Below are 16,741 nucleotides of genomic sequence, written 5' to 3' on the forward strand. Positions count from 1 at the left end.
AGCTCCACGCTTATGAATGCACTGGCTTTGTGTAATGCTTTATGCATTAATCATTACAATTAATAATATTCTCTCTAAAGTCTCATGGTGTGCTTTTATGTTTTGCATCTTTCCTTAGCAAAGTGATATGTAGTTTTTACATACGTGTATATTTATAATTTATAATTACATCTTATATCAAGGAAACTTATTTTCCCAGAAATGCCTTAACCTGAACTAACATATTTTCACTTAGATATCTAAAACTGCTCTAAATACTAATGGCATGCAAACTCCTCATGGAACTCAAATCATTTTACATATTTAGTTTTGGTCTATAATGCTTTGTTAAAGCTTCATGGATGTGGCTTCCGTTTTTAAATGGAAATAGTTAATCAACAGCTGAGGAAGCTGTTTGGAATTATTTGCCTTCTTTTGCCCTCTGGCCTGCTTTTTGCCATTTCATTACTAATTAAAAGCCTCATAGAAAAGTAGGTAAAGTACAAGAAAACAGGGAAAATCCAGATGGTCCAGCTGTAAACTCTTCATAAGTCTGGTAAGTAAATTTGATCAGGGAGAAAGTGATTGCAAACTATGGTACTGGTTAAAGAAACATCTTTTTAATGAATTAAGGGATTTGTTTATCACTATGATCCCTGATTCCTGAATACATGCTAAATAGAGAATTGAAAGGAAGAATAATTCGATTTGTGATGCCCAGAATCAGCTACCAGAAGAAAGCCATAGAATAACACAAAGTCAAGCCAGTGGCCTCATGTGCCAGCTGACCAGGTACCAGGGTAAGGAAAACCCCTCTTACTAGTGGCACTTTTGCTCCTGTTGATGTGATCCCTATGTTTTCATACGGTTGATATCACCAGCTAGCTGAAGGCTGACTGTTAAGGCAGAAAAAGAAGAGAGCTATATATACACTAATTAGGAGGAGTACAGCCATTGGAAGGATTGTTGATTCTGAGTGTTTTAAATAAGTAATTGGCAGACAAGGGAATTTGAAAAAAAAGAATGAGAAAAATGTCAGTTTGAACATTAACCAGATTAAAAGTGTTAGTGATATGAGTGAGACACAGGTTTCTCAAATCCTACACCTAGATGATCCACCTGCTATTTTATGACCAGATCCAGTACCCTTTAAATTGCAATACCACTGAAGAAGTGACTGCCCGAAAACCCCGTTGTTGCTTGTCACTGGAGTCATCTTGCTTCACTTAAACCCAGCTATTATCAGAGGATTCAGGGCCTTTAAATGTGTTTCTGTTTTGGTTTTGTGTGTGTGTTTGTGTGTGTGCTGATGTATTATTCTCAGTTGTGCTGAGATGTAGAAATGGCATAGGAAAGTGTCAAGTGATCTGCTGACAGAAAAGATCATTCACAAGACCACTTCTTTGAAACTCTTCCTTGCACTGAGCATTATGCCATTTCTTTGATCTTCTTGGCTTCAAAACAAATTAGACCAAGGCCCCAGTTTCATAGGCAGATGTTTTGGGTTCCTGGTTTAAGTCTTAGAAGATCTAAGACTGAAAGAAATGAGGCATACTAACGTATTTATGGCTCTCTCCTTAGGATATAATCACCAACAGATGAGTGAAGGACACAGGCAGAAGTCTTCTGAATTTTACAGCCGCACAGCATCTGAATCAAATGTCTACTTGAACAGTTTCCACTACCCAGATCACAGCTACAAGGACCAGGCCTTTGATACTCTGAGCCTAGACAGCTCTGACAGCATGGAGACAAGCATCTCTGCCTGCTCACCTGACAATATCTCTAGGTAAGCTGTATTCCTGGGGAAGGTTTCTGGTTTGGAAAAGCACCTGCCGGTTTCAAAAAGTAAAGCCATCAATTTGGGGCCATGTATATGTACCAGCCCAAATTTCTGAAACATAAAGAGTCTACAGTAGAGAAAAGGGTTGGGTGTCATGGTGGTCTTTGAAAGTAGTTTCTTTGTATCCTGTGTGACTGAGCCAGTAACACACCATCTAATCCATTTTCTCCTTTATTCTTTACATTTGACTTCACGCGTATACTGCACTTCAAAATGGATTTGCCTCTGTTGGTTAACTCCAATTTCATTAGGACTGCTTTTGATTCAATAAAGAAGTAATTTCCAAGAACAGAGTAAGAATTTGAAGGATATCTTACCCTTCTGTTTTGTTGAAAGGAAGGCTTTAGCTGTTCTGCATATTAAAATTTTGGAAGGATTTAACCATTCACATTTGTGTTCATACTTTGAGGCAAGCAAAGGTGGTCTTAGGGGATTATGGCCAAAGGTGCATCTAAAATATGGATCTGGTCAGAGTGCTCCTTCAAAAGCTTGTGATGGGGACTTCCCTGGTGGCACGCCGGTTAAGAATCCGCCTGCCAATGCAGGGGACATGGGTTCGAGCCTGGTCCAGGAAGATGCCACATGCTGCAGAGCAGCTAAGCCTGTGCGCCACAATTACTGAAGCCTATGCGCACCTAGAGCCCATGCTCTGCAACAAGAGAAGCCACCACAATGAGAAGCCCGCGCACCACAACGAAGAGTAGCCCCTGCTCGCCACAACTGGAGAAAGCCCGCGCATAGCAATGAAGACCCAACGCAGCCAAATATTAATTAATTAATTAATTAAAAAAAAAAAAAGCTTCTGATGATGCCCTACTACCTTTTGAATAAAGTCAGACCCCAGAGCCTGGCATTCTAGATCCAGCCCAACTCCCCATTCATTCTCTCCTCCTGATACACCTCCCAGAGCTTCTTATTCATTGAGAGGGCGATGAATTCTCAGATCTCTGTGCCTTTGACCATATTGATTCTAGCCCTGGGATCATGTAATCTGTTCTTTCTTTTATTTATATGCTCATTCATTCCACAAATCCTTATAGAATATTCTACAGTTAACAGTGAGCTGGAGTCGGCTCAAACTGGCTGGCAAGAGCCAAAGGTGCCCATCTCCTAACTCTGTGATCAGTGATGTCATGTTGGTAGCTTGAAATTGGCCATGGTGGGAGTATTTACTCCACATAAATAGACATTTGCTGCATATCGGGGGTTTTGTTTTTCTCCAGAGAGCTAGTTTACCAGCACACCACTATCTAGAGTCAATTCATCCTCTCATTTGTTTATTCCCTCAACCTGTACTTACTGAGCATTGAGAGTGTCTGGCATTGCAAAATGTCTTTACCTTCCCCCAACCCCTCCCATTTTAGCCTGGAGAAAGTCTCCTCATCCTTTAAGCTCAAACTTAAGTTGGAAACTCATGAGAATTTCTCCTTTCAGGGCATTTTTCTTTCATGTTTCCATGGAACTTGATACTTTTTCCTACTATATCACTGATCACATTGCAGTATACAGTTTTTTTCTTCAATAATTAATTGGTACATTCCTCAATGTCAAGGAGGATGTCTAATTATCTTTTGGTTTCCACATTCAGCAGAGATCTGGGCACATAGTAGGCATTCAGTAAGTGTCGGCTGAATAAATACCTCGGGATATTTGATTTTTTTCTTTGTTTGATCTATTTCAATTGGCTGAGAACCATTATGAGTTCAACCCCCAAAACATCCAATATTTAATCAATGTTCATTGAGCAATTGTGTGTCTCAGGTGAAAATGTCTAGTTGAATAATGGCCATCAAAAAAACTTTCCTCTATTTCAATGAAGTCACAGGCTGGGACAGGACCTTTTGGGGCTCGACCTGACAACTGATTGTGCTTCTGGAAGCAGATCACAGAACTCTCTCGGTCCTGATTTGCTTATCTGCTAAATGGAGGATTGTTTCTTGAATGCAAGAGGATGATGGATTTTAAAATATTTTGGTGGAAAATTACCATCGTGTATATAGAATTTCTTTCTTTACAAAGGTTTGAATCATTTGCTCCTCACCCCCGCCCCCCAAAAAAGGAGTGACAGAGACGGAGGGAAAGTAATATCGGCAAGGTATTCTTAGCTTTGGGTCAGTGTCTCATAAATGAAAAGAATATGAGAGACCTACATCTAACAAGATATTATAACCAGGAAATTTGGGGAGTGGAAGAAAAGAAGAGAAGGATAGATGCTACAGTTTGTGGTGAATAGAATATAGTGTATTTTAATTCTGACATCATAATGTTTGAAATATTGATATTACTGGATATATCCTGTCAGAGAAGGAAAGGAGTCCCTTGGGAAAAACACTAAAGCAACCATGAGAATTATAGGTATTTCTCCTTGTTACAAGGGAAAATTTAATTTAATTTAAATTTAAGTAGGGAATTATGTAATAATAAAGAATAAAGATAATTTTTCGCTGCCATTATTTTTTAATGTCAGAAGGGTTAGTATTTCACTTCATTCACTATTAGAAGATACAGTATCTCACTTTTTAAAAAATGAAAGACACTTGAGTGTGTGGCACAATTGGGCATCAAACCATCCATCTCTTGCTCTGAAGGAGCTCTTGTAATACCCGCTGCTCCCAGGAGGATGTCAGAGAGTCATGCAGGGGTGCCGGGAGCTGATGCTCTCAGGACAGAAAGCCTAGAACTTTGAGTACTTATTCATAAATGCCAGTAAACCGACCAATTAAATGTGTTACTTTTGAATGACAGGACACAAACAAAAGTCAGCAACTCAGCAACTATTGTATAATGATGATGGGAGGAATGAAAGTTGACAGTGCAGCTGTTTCATTTCCCAGTATAGGGATCTCAGAGGGGTTTCTTAGGCACTCTGCACTTTTGCAAGTTGTTATTTTGAAAACATCAGACTACTTTCCCATATAATTGTGAACATTTTAAAGCAATATTCCTATGGTGAACTCCTGATAGCTTGACCATTTTTTTTCTATTTTTGAGCCATCTTTAATAAATAAATACACTCTATATTATAGTTTTCCTATCTTGGTGGCTTTTTCTGCTCCATTTTCTTCTCCCTGCCTCTTCATCCCCACCAAAAACTAAAAGCAAATATGCATCCCTCCAAATGATCGCTCCTCAAACCCCATCTCTCATATTTAAAGGTGGTAACAGCAGCAGTGCAGCAGTGAGTACAGGAAATTACCTAAAAGGGAGGCACTTCAGTTAGATTTACCAAGCATTAGAAGTTTAGGTCTAGAGACTTAAGCACAGTGGCCACCAAAATCTTAATTTAATTTTATTTGTTCACCTACTTACTTTTTCTTTAAATGGTTTCCAAAGGTAGAAAATGAGAATTGACTCCACTAAATGTGCCATATTAAGAGGATAGCATTATTGCAGAGTGATCATTCCTGGAAGGTAGCTACATGTGGCCATGATCATTCCATAGTTACTTCACAGAGAATTGACCCAGTGATGCTAGCAGTCATGGATAACTAACCAATCACCATGGTCAGAAATTACTAATAGTATTTATTTAAATATGCTGTCAGATTGTCTGAATGTCAAAAAATTGAAGGCAAGTAGAAGATGCCTGCAAAAGGTCTAGTATAGATAAAAGGGACAGAGAGAGAAAAAACAAACAAACAAACAAGCATTTCTCTTCTGTGCCACCATCTACCTAAAAAAAATCCATGCTGCCCTAAGATAAGCTTGTACCTATTTTTATGAAGGAAAATAATGTGATAAACATCAGGAAAATGGTAATAGGGAACTAATGTTTGGCATGTATAGTATGACAGCACATGCTAAATGGGAACTTTTTGAAGATAGGTAGAAAAAGAAATAAAGAACTAAAAATTTTTCTCTTTTTTTAGATTTTTAAAAAATTATGTATTAAAATATCCTGAAATGATACACATTTTAAAGAGATAATTCCATGCTGAAGTTCTAGCAACATAAACTTAGTCTTGTGGTTTATTATGTCACAAAAAGCCATTGGTAGAATTATCGAATTACTCAGAGTTGTGGGTACCTTTGCCTTACACTTTTTGTTGAGACATCATTTTCGTGTCCAGCAGAAAGTTCTTTGAGTCAGACAGTGTTTTTGCTATTTCAGCATCATTACTTACATTGTACACAAATATAAAGCTAAGAAAACAGGTCTTGGGTCTTAGAAAACAGCAGCTGAAGGTCAATTCTGCATAAAGTCTGTTTTCTGCTAAAATGATTGAATGAGCTCATAGAGTGTAGTGTTCTGAATACCACCTAAAATTATATGTTCTTATTACTATTGCTAATAAGCCCTGACCTTGTGTTCATGCTTTGAGAAAATGTTAAGGAAGTTGATCTCTCATTATAGCTATTACCCACCAGCACTGTGTGTGTGGAGCGGGGACAAGACTGGGTATGGGGTTGAGGGCATCCAAGGCTGAGCTTGGTTTTAAGAGATACATCAACCAGAATTTCAGATACTTCTAATCCCTTTGTTTCAGGCAAAGGTTTGTATTCTGCTTTCTACCCTAGATAGTCAACACCCAGTGTTTGCATTTTATTCTAGGGAGTTCTTTCAGAAGAGATACTGAAAACCAGAGGATTTCAGAAGAGGGCAGACAGCTGTCAAAGAGACCAGATAGTCTAATCTTTTTGAATAGAGAAAGATTAGACATTTTATATGGAGTAATAATTTGCTTAACCTGAAAAAATGCTTGAGAAGATGAATTGAAAATAAATATTCTGGGACACTGGCTCTTCATTTAGTGGCAATATTGGTATGCTGAAGGCAGTCTTGGAAAAGTTTTATGTCTTTATGGAGAATTTTGTTTTGCGTTTTGCTTATTTATTTGTTTGTTGTATGACAATGTTCTTGTTTGCTATTTTTCCTTCCTTTTTCTGTTTTTGCCTTTGCCTCTAAAGTGAATATTCTAAAAAGCAAATTCAAATTTTGCTGAAAGGTATTGTTCAGCACTGAAAACTAAATGTGCTATTTAGATTCCTTTACCCTTGACTGAAGTTTCATTTTTCTTTATGACTATGGGTTTTTGCCAAAGTTGGTCACATAAAAAAAGTAATCTTCAGTTGATAAAATAGAATATGGCTAAGTAGAGAAAGGAGGCAAAACTAGTCATCTTTATACCATTAATGGCCAAGTGATTCAGTATTATTCAGTATCATACAGTAATTACATGAGATCAGAAATGTGCCTGCCTTCTGAAGAAGGTCAGAATTTGGAGCAATGGGAGGAAGCATTACTCCTCTTGTAATTTAGGTGGGCTGGAGAAACCAATGATGAGTGTCTTGTGCTACAGGTAATGCATTACAAAGTGTATATTCAGTGACTTCAGGCTCTCCCTTGGCATGACAGGTGCTAGCCAAATGGCATTTCATTTGTTCCATGCCATTGTATTGACAAGTCTAGACTTCACCCTAAATTGCTATTGCAATTGCTTTTGCTTTTCACTGCAGGTACAGTTCTGATCCCCCCCAAAGTATCAGGTGGTGGCAACACAGTATCATAGAGCAGCAAAAATTTTGCTGAATAAAAGTGGTTTACATGTCAAGGAAATATTAAATCAATAGCAAAAGTGTACCTATAGAGAACAAGTAGGTGTCCATGGATAAAAATTAATTATTTTTTAACAAAATAACCAAAGTAGCTTTTAAAGTATATAAAATACAATTTTTTTTTACTGCCTCCATAGTTTTGTCTTTTCCAGAATGTCATATAGTTGGAGTAATAAAGCATTTAGCTTTTCAGATTGGCTTCTTTCACTTAGTAATATGCATGTATAGTTTCTCCATGTCTTTCCATGGCTTGATAGCTCATTTCTTTTTAGTACTGACTAATATTCCATAGTCTGGATGTACTATGGTTTATTTATTCATTTACCTACTAAAGGATATCTTAGTTGCTTCCAAGTTTTGGCATTTATGAATAAAGCTGCTATAAACATGTGTGCACAGTACTGATTTTAAGGTAAACCATATGTCCTACATTACTGTGGTCATGTTTCTCTTCAAAAGAACTCTTAGCCCTCAAACATCGTAGGTTTGAGTTGATCAACAATATGATTTAGCGAGACTATACTAATGATTATCTTATTCATTTTTATATGAATTAATTTTTATATGAATGTGTGTAGCAAACATGAACACCTACTGTGTAGAAGGCTTTATGCTATGGAGGATACAGGCACAAAAGCCTCTCTATAGCCAAGAGAGTCTAGAAAAGAAGATACATTTAAGTGACTATGCAAGTAAACATGCATAAGAAATGACATTGGTTCTCCATGGCTGGAACATCAAAATAAATAAGTTTTGACTTAGGCCAAGGTCCTTTTTTTCCAGAATAGTCAAATAAAATGTAAACAAGGGAAAAATAATATATTTTGTTTAATGTTAAACATTTCTAAGTTCTTCTCCTTCTCTGTTAGTTATCCTACCTGGTCTTGCAGCTTTCACTCCCTTTGGTTTTTTCCTTCATGTGTTTATGTGGTATCTTTTTCAAGATGCATTACTTTTGAAGCTCTTGAATCCCTTAATGCAGTTTTCTCGTTCGTACGGTGGATGGGCTTTATTGGCAAAACCGGCCACTACCCTTCTATTGCACCTGTAAGAGAAGTCATTTTTTTAATTGGCCATCTTAAATCACCATTTAAGAAATAAAATGTCCACAAGCAAAAAGGCATAACAAAAAAGTAGCTGGTGATACATGATCCCAAACCAAATAAAGTGACTTCCAAACTTAGGGGTCATTTACGTAGAACTTTGGTGATAGTGTCGTTGGTCTGGCATCCCTGAATAATTAAACTAATGGGAAGACTTCCCGCAAGCCAAAATTTTTAGACTTTGGAGGAAACATTTTGAGAACACACTTTGTAGGAGTTGGTTTTGGTTTATTTATGAGTAAAGCACTTTATTTGGTATTATTTTCCTTGCCTATGTTTTATCTCTCAAAACTGAGGTAAGTTAAGTTTCACCTACAGTTTTCAGAGTTGAATTGACTTGCCTCTTCAGACCAGTGATTCTTGTAAGTAACATCCTTTAAATTGTATTGGATCTTGTCGTGTGTGTGTGTGTGTGTGTGTGTGTGTGTGTGTGTGTGTGTGTTTGAAGAGACATCAGTAAGAAGCAGTATTCTTGAAAGGCTTTTGTGTTTTCTTCAGTGCCAGCACTTCAAATATTGCCCGAATAGAAGAAATGGAGAGACTTTTGAAGCAGGCTCATGCAGAGAAGACAAGGCTTCTTGAATCCAGGGTAGGCCTAATATCTTTGATGTAGTAGTTCAAGATGCCCTGCACTTGACACTGGGAAACTGTTTTCAGGCCTCAATAAGCAGCATGATCTTGGAGTAGTCACTCCACCTTTCTTGGCCTCATTTTCTTTTTTTTTTTGGCCGTGCCACATGACTTGTGGGATCTTAGTTCCCTGACCAGGAATTGAACCCCAGGTCCTCGGCAGTGAAAGCACAGAGTCCTAACCACTGGACTGCCAGGGAATTCCCACTGGCCCCGTTTTCTTTTCTGAAAAGTGAGGGTGTTAGAGAGATGTTCTCTACGGCTCTTTACTGCACTACCATTTTTCATAATGTAAAATGTGTATTGTGTGGACATAAACTGAAATGAATGCTTTGTATTACATTTTCCCTTCAATGGCGCCTTTGTTTGCCTGCCGGGGAACAGGAGGAATGGCAGGTCTTTATGCATTCTCCCTGCCTTGCCAGTTCGTGGTAAAGACACTATTGTAATATTAAAACTCCCATGTTATTGTGACTGTATTTCAAGCCAGAATCTGAACTTCCTTAGGAATTCCCCTAATGCCTTTGCATCCTGCCTGAAAGGGCACCTCCTTTCCTCTTCTAACTTCCCTGGGCACTTCCTCTGTGACCGTCAGCCAGGAAGCCACAGAGCAACAACAGGAATTGGAAGGACCTACGGCCATCAAAGAAAGGCCGAAAGTCGTGACTGGTGTTGGGTCACAATTAGTGAGCCTTTTTTATATTAAAAATGGAGAGTTTTTAATATATGGGGTCATTAGTATGAAATGACTGAATAGAGTCACAAGCTGTGTTTCACTTAATATTTCATTTTTAATTAAATGTAGTGGTTGCATTTCTGCACAGGATGCTTTTGAAAGTTCTGTGAATGGTGATTACGGGTGTTTTAGTCTTAGATATATACTGGGCTATAAAATCAGGAATTGTCTAGTGAGAATTATTTGTTTTCATATTGGAATCATTCAAGTATAACCAGTATGTCTGAAAATTTTTTTCTGCATAATGATATTTAGGAACGGGAAATGGAAGCCAAGAAACGCGCTCTGGAAGAAGAAAAACGACGCCGAGAACTCCTGGAAAAACGATTGCAGGAAGAAACCAGCCAGAGGCAGAAGTTAATTGAAAAGGAAGTAAAAATAAGGGAGAAACAAAGGGCACAGGTTGGTTGGTCAATTTGGATGGATTGGAGTAGGTTGCCCCCTGGTGGTCGTTTTTCAGAAGACAGTCATGCTATGTCTGAGGATGCCTTTGGTTGTGCTGCCTATTAGCCCTTGACATGTAATGGCTAAGAGAAGTGCATTAATGGGCAAAAAAAATGTGTGTTTATTTCAAAACCCACTGGGAACTACTAACAAAATGACATTTCTCTTTAGTTATACGTGGCACATTTTGATTGGAGTGGCACTTTTTCTTCTACCCATTTTTTTTGGAGTATATTTAAAAGGAGAATGTCTTCTTGAGCAGCTTTGAAAATGCAGCTGGATTCATTACTGAAAACAAATACAACACCCAAACTAAGCTGAGAAAGAGAAGAGATTCTACTAAGACATCTTTTGGAAGCAAACACTCCAGAACAGGATACTTTTACCAGCCCGGTTTTTTGGTGGTGGTGTTCATGTTTTGGGGTTTTTTTTCCTAACCACTGTGTTGTCACACGTTTCCCCTTTGCTGCATCAGTCCACACACATGTGCACAGGATTCCTGAACTCGAGCAAAACTCAGGAAAACCATCCACTTTGTTTGACTTCCTATCTCAGTCAGCAGAGTCTGAGTCTCTGTTCTTGTCACTAGAACTGCTTACATAATGTATGTTTTCTGAGAAACTAAAATAAAAATTTAAGTGCCATGTAATTTAAAGTTCAAATCAGTTTTACCAAAGCTTACTAGACTTAATGGTAAAAGGTACCAATTCCCTTATTCCTCACAGTTGCTGGCAGTCTGAAGTACAACAGTTGGAGACTCGCCTTAAGACTTCATGTCCTTTGAGGGCTCAGTAAATCTGTGGCATCTGTCTAACATCAAAGTACCACAGAATCAAAGGCAAAATAAAGGAAAAATACAAAGTAAAACTTGTTCATTTTATTTCATTATGCCAAACCTCTGTCACATTTTGATTTAGTGTAAAGGCCATCCATGCCTGTTTGATATCTGAAGCCAAAACCAAAAGGCACAATTCTATTTTAATCCCAATTATAACTTTTGCTTCCAAGTGTATGATTAGGTTATTTTCCCCCAGGGCAAAGGGGTGGGGTAATTTAACAGGATAAAATAAAAGACTATTTTAGAAATACTACCCGTGCAATATGTGCTTCCTAGATTAGATGAACCTCTACTCCAGCCATAGTAAAATAAAAGACATCTATGTACATCTCTTCAGTGTCTCGTCCTGGACAGTTCATTGGGTACAGCTTTGATTCCACTTCTTACCTTATTTTAGCTTCGCTTTTCAAAACATACATCTCTGCCTTCAATTTCTATCACAGGGTGTATGCAAGCCGACATGTACATACATCCTTGGGGGCTGGACTTACTAAATAATGTTCAGTCAATTATGTCATGTCTGCGGTTATTTAAGGAGAACTATTGTTGAGCTGTGGCAGGGAGAACTCCTGGATACGTTACAGAGGAGGAGTCCTCATCTGTAAGGAGGAGCCCAGATAACTTCATGCCTTATTTCCCTGTGTTTTTAAGTGCTAAGTACCTCTGTTAAAGCTAAGGTAAATGACATGTTTCCATTTTTCTCATCTGGCCATTTCAAGGAATAGAATCTGTTGGCCTGAGTTTATCCACATTTTCCCCCCCATACCATAGCATCCTTCTTAAAATGCCATTCGCTTTTTAGATTCCAAATGACAATGTTTAGCTTAAGCTCTCATAATCACATGGACATTTTAACACTTAGGCTTTTTAGTTCACTTTCACTTCTAAACATCTGTGACCTAAAACAAAACAAATAATTAGCTATAGATGAGATGGGCTTGTGCTTTTCCAGGCTCGACCTCTGACCCGTTATCTGCCTATCCGGAAGGAAGACTTTGATTTGCGCAGCCATGTGGAGACTGCTGGCCACAATATTGATACCTGTTATCATGTGTCAATCACAGAGAAGACCTGCAGAGGATTCCTCATCAAAATGGGTGGAAAAATTAAAACTTGGAAAAAACGTTGGTTTGTTTTTGATCGGAACAAGCGCACCTTCTCTTATTATGCAGGTGGGTGATAAAAAAAATCTGAGTGATATATTCAAATCAGGAATTCACTGTTAAAGAACAAAGGCAATAAAATTCAGAATAAATAATTAGAGTGATAAGTAATAGAATTAATGGCAATATTAGCTTGATAGATGTATATTATTTTCTATTCAGATTATATGGTCCACCTGATATGAATTTCCTCTAGAAATAATAAAAATTATGTTATTTAAAAAGTGTGTGTTAGTCTATTCTAGTTCTGAAATAAGCTCAAGCCCAAATAAATATTAAATGGAATTTATTTTTTAGACCAAAATACTATCTTTTAAACCATGAAATCAGAAAAAAAATGTTTCTATTTATTTCTCTATGGTCATATGCTCTAAAGTCACACACAATTAGGCAGCTTAACTGACAGTCATTCAACTGTAGTTTATATACTAGAATGACAATTTCAGCACAGAGAGTAAAGCTCATCAGTGAACTAGTGAATAAGTAAGTATTTATTAAGTGACTGGAATATTTTTGGATTCTTTAAATGATGGATTATGAGAACCATACCCTACTGAATCTTCTATAAATACAGGAGTATTTGTGTAACCAGTTTACTTATTAAGAAGCCCCTTATTTACACATAGATCACATATGAAATATGTCCATTAGCAGCATAAGAATAGCTCTGCTCTCTTTTCAACTGCTGAGTAAGGGTAGAATCAGACTAGAGGTTATGAAGAGACCCTGCCTTGGGGTGACTGTATCAGCATTTATGAGCATTGTTGGGAATTGTTACAAAGTGTATCAAGGTAATAAAAAATAACAGTCCAGTCATTTAATCTGTAGTGTGAGGTCAGGATATGTTTATGAAGAGGGGTGTGAGCAACCAAGAAGCATGTGGAAGAAAGGAAACACTGGCAATGGAGCCCCAGAATTGGGGTGAGGAAAGGGCAGGGGGTGCATGCCTTTCAGTTAGGGGCTCTTTGGGTGGGGTTCCAGTTGCTACAGGGGCGAGTGGCCTGAAGTAAATGGTCTACTAACCCTCACAGGTTGCCTCTCTTGGGCTTTCTGACCTCGGGTTTTATAAGAATCCAGAGACAGTCTCTTTAGTTAATACAATAGAAAAGATGCCTATGTAATAAGAAATGCCAATTTAGTGTCTGCAAAATGCCTAAACGAAACTTTGCTACGTGCTAGTCTCCAAAGACAACCTCAGCCAGAATTTTCCAAAAGTAAAATTTTAAAATAACTCAGACAAAACAGCTTCACTCTTTTCTGCTCCTTTTCTCTGGGATTTGTATTTCATCCTTATGCTTGTATTTTTCACATTCTTTCTCATATCTGAAGTGCCCTACAAACAAAAGTTTTCTTCCCCAGTTTTCTGTCTGCTTTGAAACACTGACAAGGTTTACTTTTATCTCCAGATTTTATTTTACCTCTGTTTCCAAAAAACAAAGTATTATTGTTTTCCCATGAATTCATTATTGCAGGACCTTTTCCACCAAATGTTTGAGAGACACACTGACCTTCTCTTTCACAGAAACTGGTGGAAACCCACCGAACACGGTATTAATTAAAACAGAGTTTCCCTAGGAACTAAGTCTATATAATGAAAGTAAGTCTCTTCCCATCACAAAAGTTCTCCCTTTTCTAACACTGTTAAGCCTGAAATATCCTTTCAGACTTTCTCCATTCCTTTTCATGTATGTTTCAGTCTATATAGGTATTCTTTCTTCTTTAATACAGTTAGGACCAAATTATTCACTCTGTTCATACCTTTCTTCACATAACAGTATTTCAAGATTTTTCTCTTTGAGCACATGCAGATTTACCTCAGTCTTTTCAGTGGCTGTGTAGTAGATTGCAGTGTACGGCTGGTCTAGAATTAAATCAGTTCCCTATTAAAGCTCCAGCAGATCTTTTGCAGCTTGTGCTCCAACGAACCCAAATACACATGCACACGCATGCGTAGGTCTTATACGATGCAGTTTTAGAAGCAGAATTGCTGAGTAAGAATTCTGGCATTTTTCATTGTGTATGTTTTACCAATTGACTTCCAAAAGAGACTTTCTCATTTGCGTTTCCACCAGCAGGGTATGATAGAGTCTCTTTCTCTGTATCCTCATCCATAATTTTGAGATTCTTTAATGTGCTTGCATGTGCTGTCATCCCTGCAGAGTTTAAATTGCAAAATGTCTCAAGAACATATTGGTGTTATTAGTCACCACAGAGTGATGCTGTTTGGTTGGTGGTTTGGTTGTTTGTTTTTGTTTTGTTTTATGCTCTGTTTGGCTTTTACGGCAAATCTGACGAAATCTTTGGAAGCAGTTTGGAAAACGCTGCACTGAAAGGACATTAAATTATTGACATGAAACTCCGTTGAGAACAGGATAAAATATCAAGTATACTAGACAAGAAATTTGATAGGAAAGAAACATAAGTAGGATATTATTTTAAATTAGAAATCAAAAAACACACTTGTTACAAATTTCATTGCAGCTTACAAATTTAATTGCAACAGAGCTGCATATTAATATTTTCATTACAACTACTGTCTTGGAGAATGTGGGGAAATAATTTATCTTGATGTCAATGGTGTTTACACTTTGTGTGCTAACCTGACAGTCAGTATTCTGGGTTACCTTTTGACTGCTAATTTGTAAAGAGCCTTGAGTAAAGTCACTTAGTCTCTTTTGTTTAGGGTTGCTAATTCCAACCTTCTTTTTTTTTTTCTTTTTTCAGGACAGAGTGCGGCTAATGTACTAACCTAGGTTATCTTAATTAATCTTAGATAATTTAAATGCTAGATAAATATTTTAATGATGATAGTTATAATGAAATTATAATTTTTCCTGTCCATCAGTGGTGATAAAGTATTTGTTTTAACACTCATCTACCATTGCAGACAAGCATGAAGCTAAATTAAAAGGAGTAATATACTTTCAAGCCATTGAAGAAGTATATTATGATCACCTCAAGAATGCTAATAAGGTAAACATTGAATTTCAGATTCCTACAATTTGAATGCATAATTAAGTAGGGGAAAAGGTATTTTTTGCATTCTAATTAATTTCGATTTGTTATTCTGACATAATAGATAGATATGATCAGAATGGTGTTGGAAAAGTAAACATAGAAGTAAAGTAGTTAGTGCAGCTGATCTTTTTGTGAAAAAATAAATCATGACAAAATGAGAAAATACTCTGGATATATTGGTTTGGGAGACCCTGCCAAGTAACTCTTTGCTAGGCTTCTAAGAAGGAGCTACTACCTACTTATGAGGAAGATCATAAGGAAACATCTTAGTAGGGCTAAGAATAACATTTATTGAGCTATTTTTAGCGCACCCACTATCAGCTAGATACCCTGCTGGAGCTTTACAAGTAGCTGCTAAAACGATTGGTGAGCTCACTGTGAGAGCTCTTGTGCGGAAAGGCCAGAAATATGGTCAATCTTGAGAAAGGTGTTGAGGGCAAGGGAATAGGTTACATTAGAACAGAAGTAATAGCTACATAGAAGCCTTCACATATCTCTGTGTTATATTTAATGTTATAATTTCAAGATTTTGTTTTATGTTCTTTTCCTATTTTTTTAGAGTCCTAATCCATTACTCACCTTTAGCGTCAAGACGCATGACAGGATCTACTATATGGTGGCCCCATCGCCAGAAGCCATGCGGATCTGGATGGATGTTATAGTTACTGGGGCGGAAGGTTACACTCACTTCTTGTTGTAGTGAACTAACGCCAATAGTCCACTTCAGGGCAGACTGCAATAATTTCTTACAAGAATAAAGCCATATTCAACACCAGGTGGAAAGACCCAACAGACCCATCCCTTTAACTATGGATACTCAGAACTGTTTTCATATAAACAGGAAGTCATTTGTAAAAGGGAAAGAAGGGATTTTAATTCAAAGATTGAGCGTAAATAACTCAAAGCTTGATCATAAATAGCAAAGAATTGAAGCGCCTAGGAGAAAGAAAATACTATTTTGGTAAATAGCATCACTTATAGGAACATTTCTTATAAATTCTTTTTTATCAATTGTTGATTTTGGTGAAATAAACTAAACCGTTTACAAATGTCTATATGTACATGGAAAATATGAAATTATTTTAGCACCCAAATCATTGGCATTGACTTTACTGGTAATCAACTGGCTTTTTTGAAAAAGGAGTATTTTGCTTAATGTTATTTTATAAATATAAGCAAATAAGGGCTTGGAAGGGAATATATTGTACGAGGAGTTTGGCCCTACTTTTAAAGTACTACACCAAAACCAAAGACTCGATATCACCTCTGTTTAACAGTAGTAGTTTCAAGTGATGAACTGCAGTTAGTGTTATTCTACATTTTAAAATGGTACTTTGATGCCAACAAGTGCCCAGGAAGTTGACTTTGAAGAATCACCACCAGCATAAGCTACTGTACATATATAGCAAACTACTCTTTGTAAAAGAAGAA

General features: G+C 37.3%; 1 protein-coding gene across 17 annotated transcripts in view; it reads left to right on the forward strand.

The window, feature by feature from the left end:
* The window catches only part of PHLDB2 (pleckstrin homology like domain family B member 2), a 229,574-nt gene extending 213,211 nt beyond the window's left edge, over positions 1–16,363 (forward strand). For all 17 annotated transcript variants that reach the window (XM_082394616.1, XM_082394626.1, XM_082394625.1 and 14 more), the window contains 6 exons: positions 1,561–1,768; positions 8,980–9,070; positions 10,103–10,249; positions 12,082–12,301; positions 15,180–15,265; positions 15,870–16,363. In XM_082394616.1, coding sequence (XP_082250742.1) covers positions 1,561–1,768; positions 8,980–9,070; positions 10,103–10,249; positions 12,082–12,301; positions 15,180–15,265; positions 15,870–16,010 — 893 coding nt within the window. In that variant the 3' untranslated portion in view covers positions 16,011–16,363. The remainder of the gene's footprint in view (positions 1–1,560; positions 1,769–8,979; positions 9,071–10,102; positions 10,250–12,081; positions 12,302–15,179; positions 15,266–15,869) is intronic.
* Positions 16,364–16,741: the final 378 nt, after the last annotated feature.

Source organism: Balaenoptera borealis (assembly GCF_965194805.1).
Source record: "Balaenoptera borealis genome assembly, chromosome: 5".
NCBI lineage: Eukaryota > Metazoa > Chordata > Mammalia > Artiodactyla > Balaenopteridae > Balaenoptera > Balaenoptera borealis.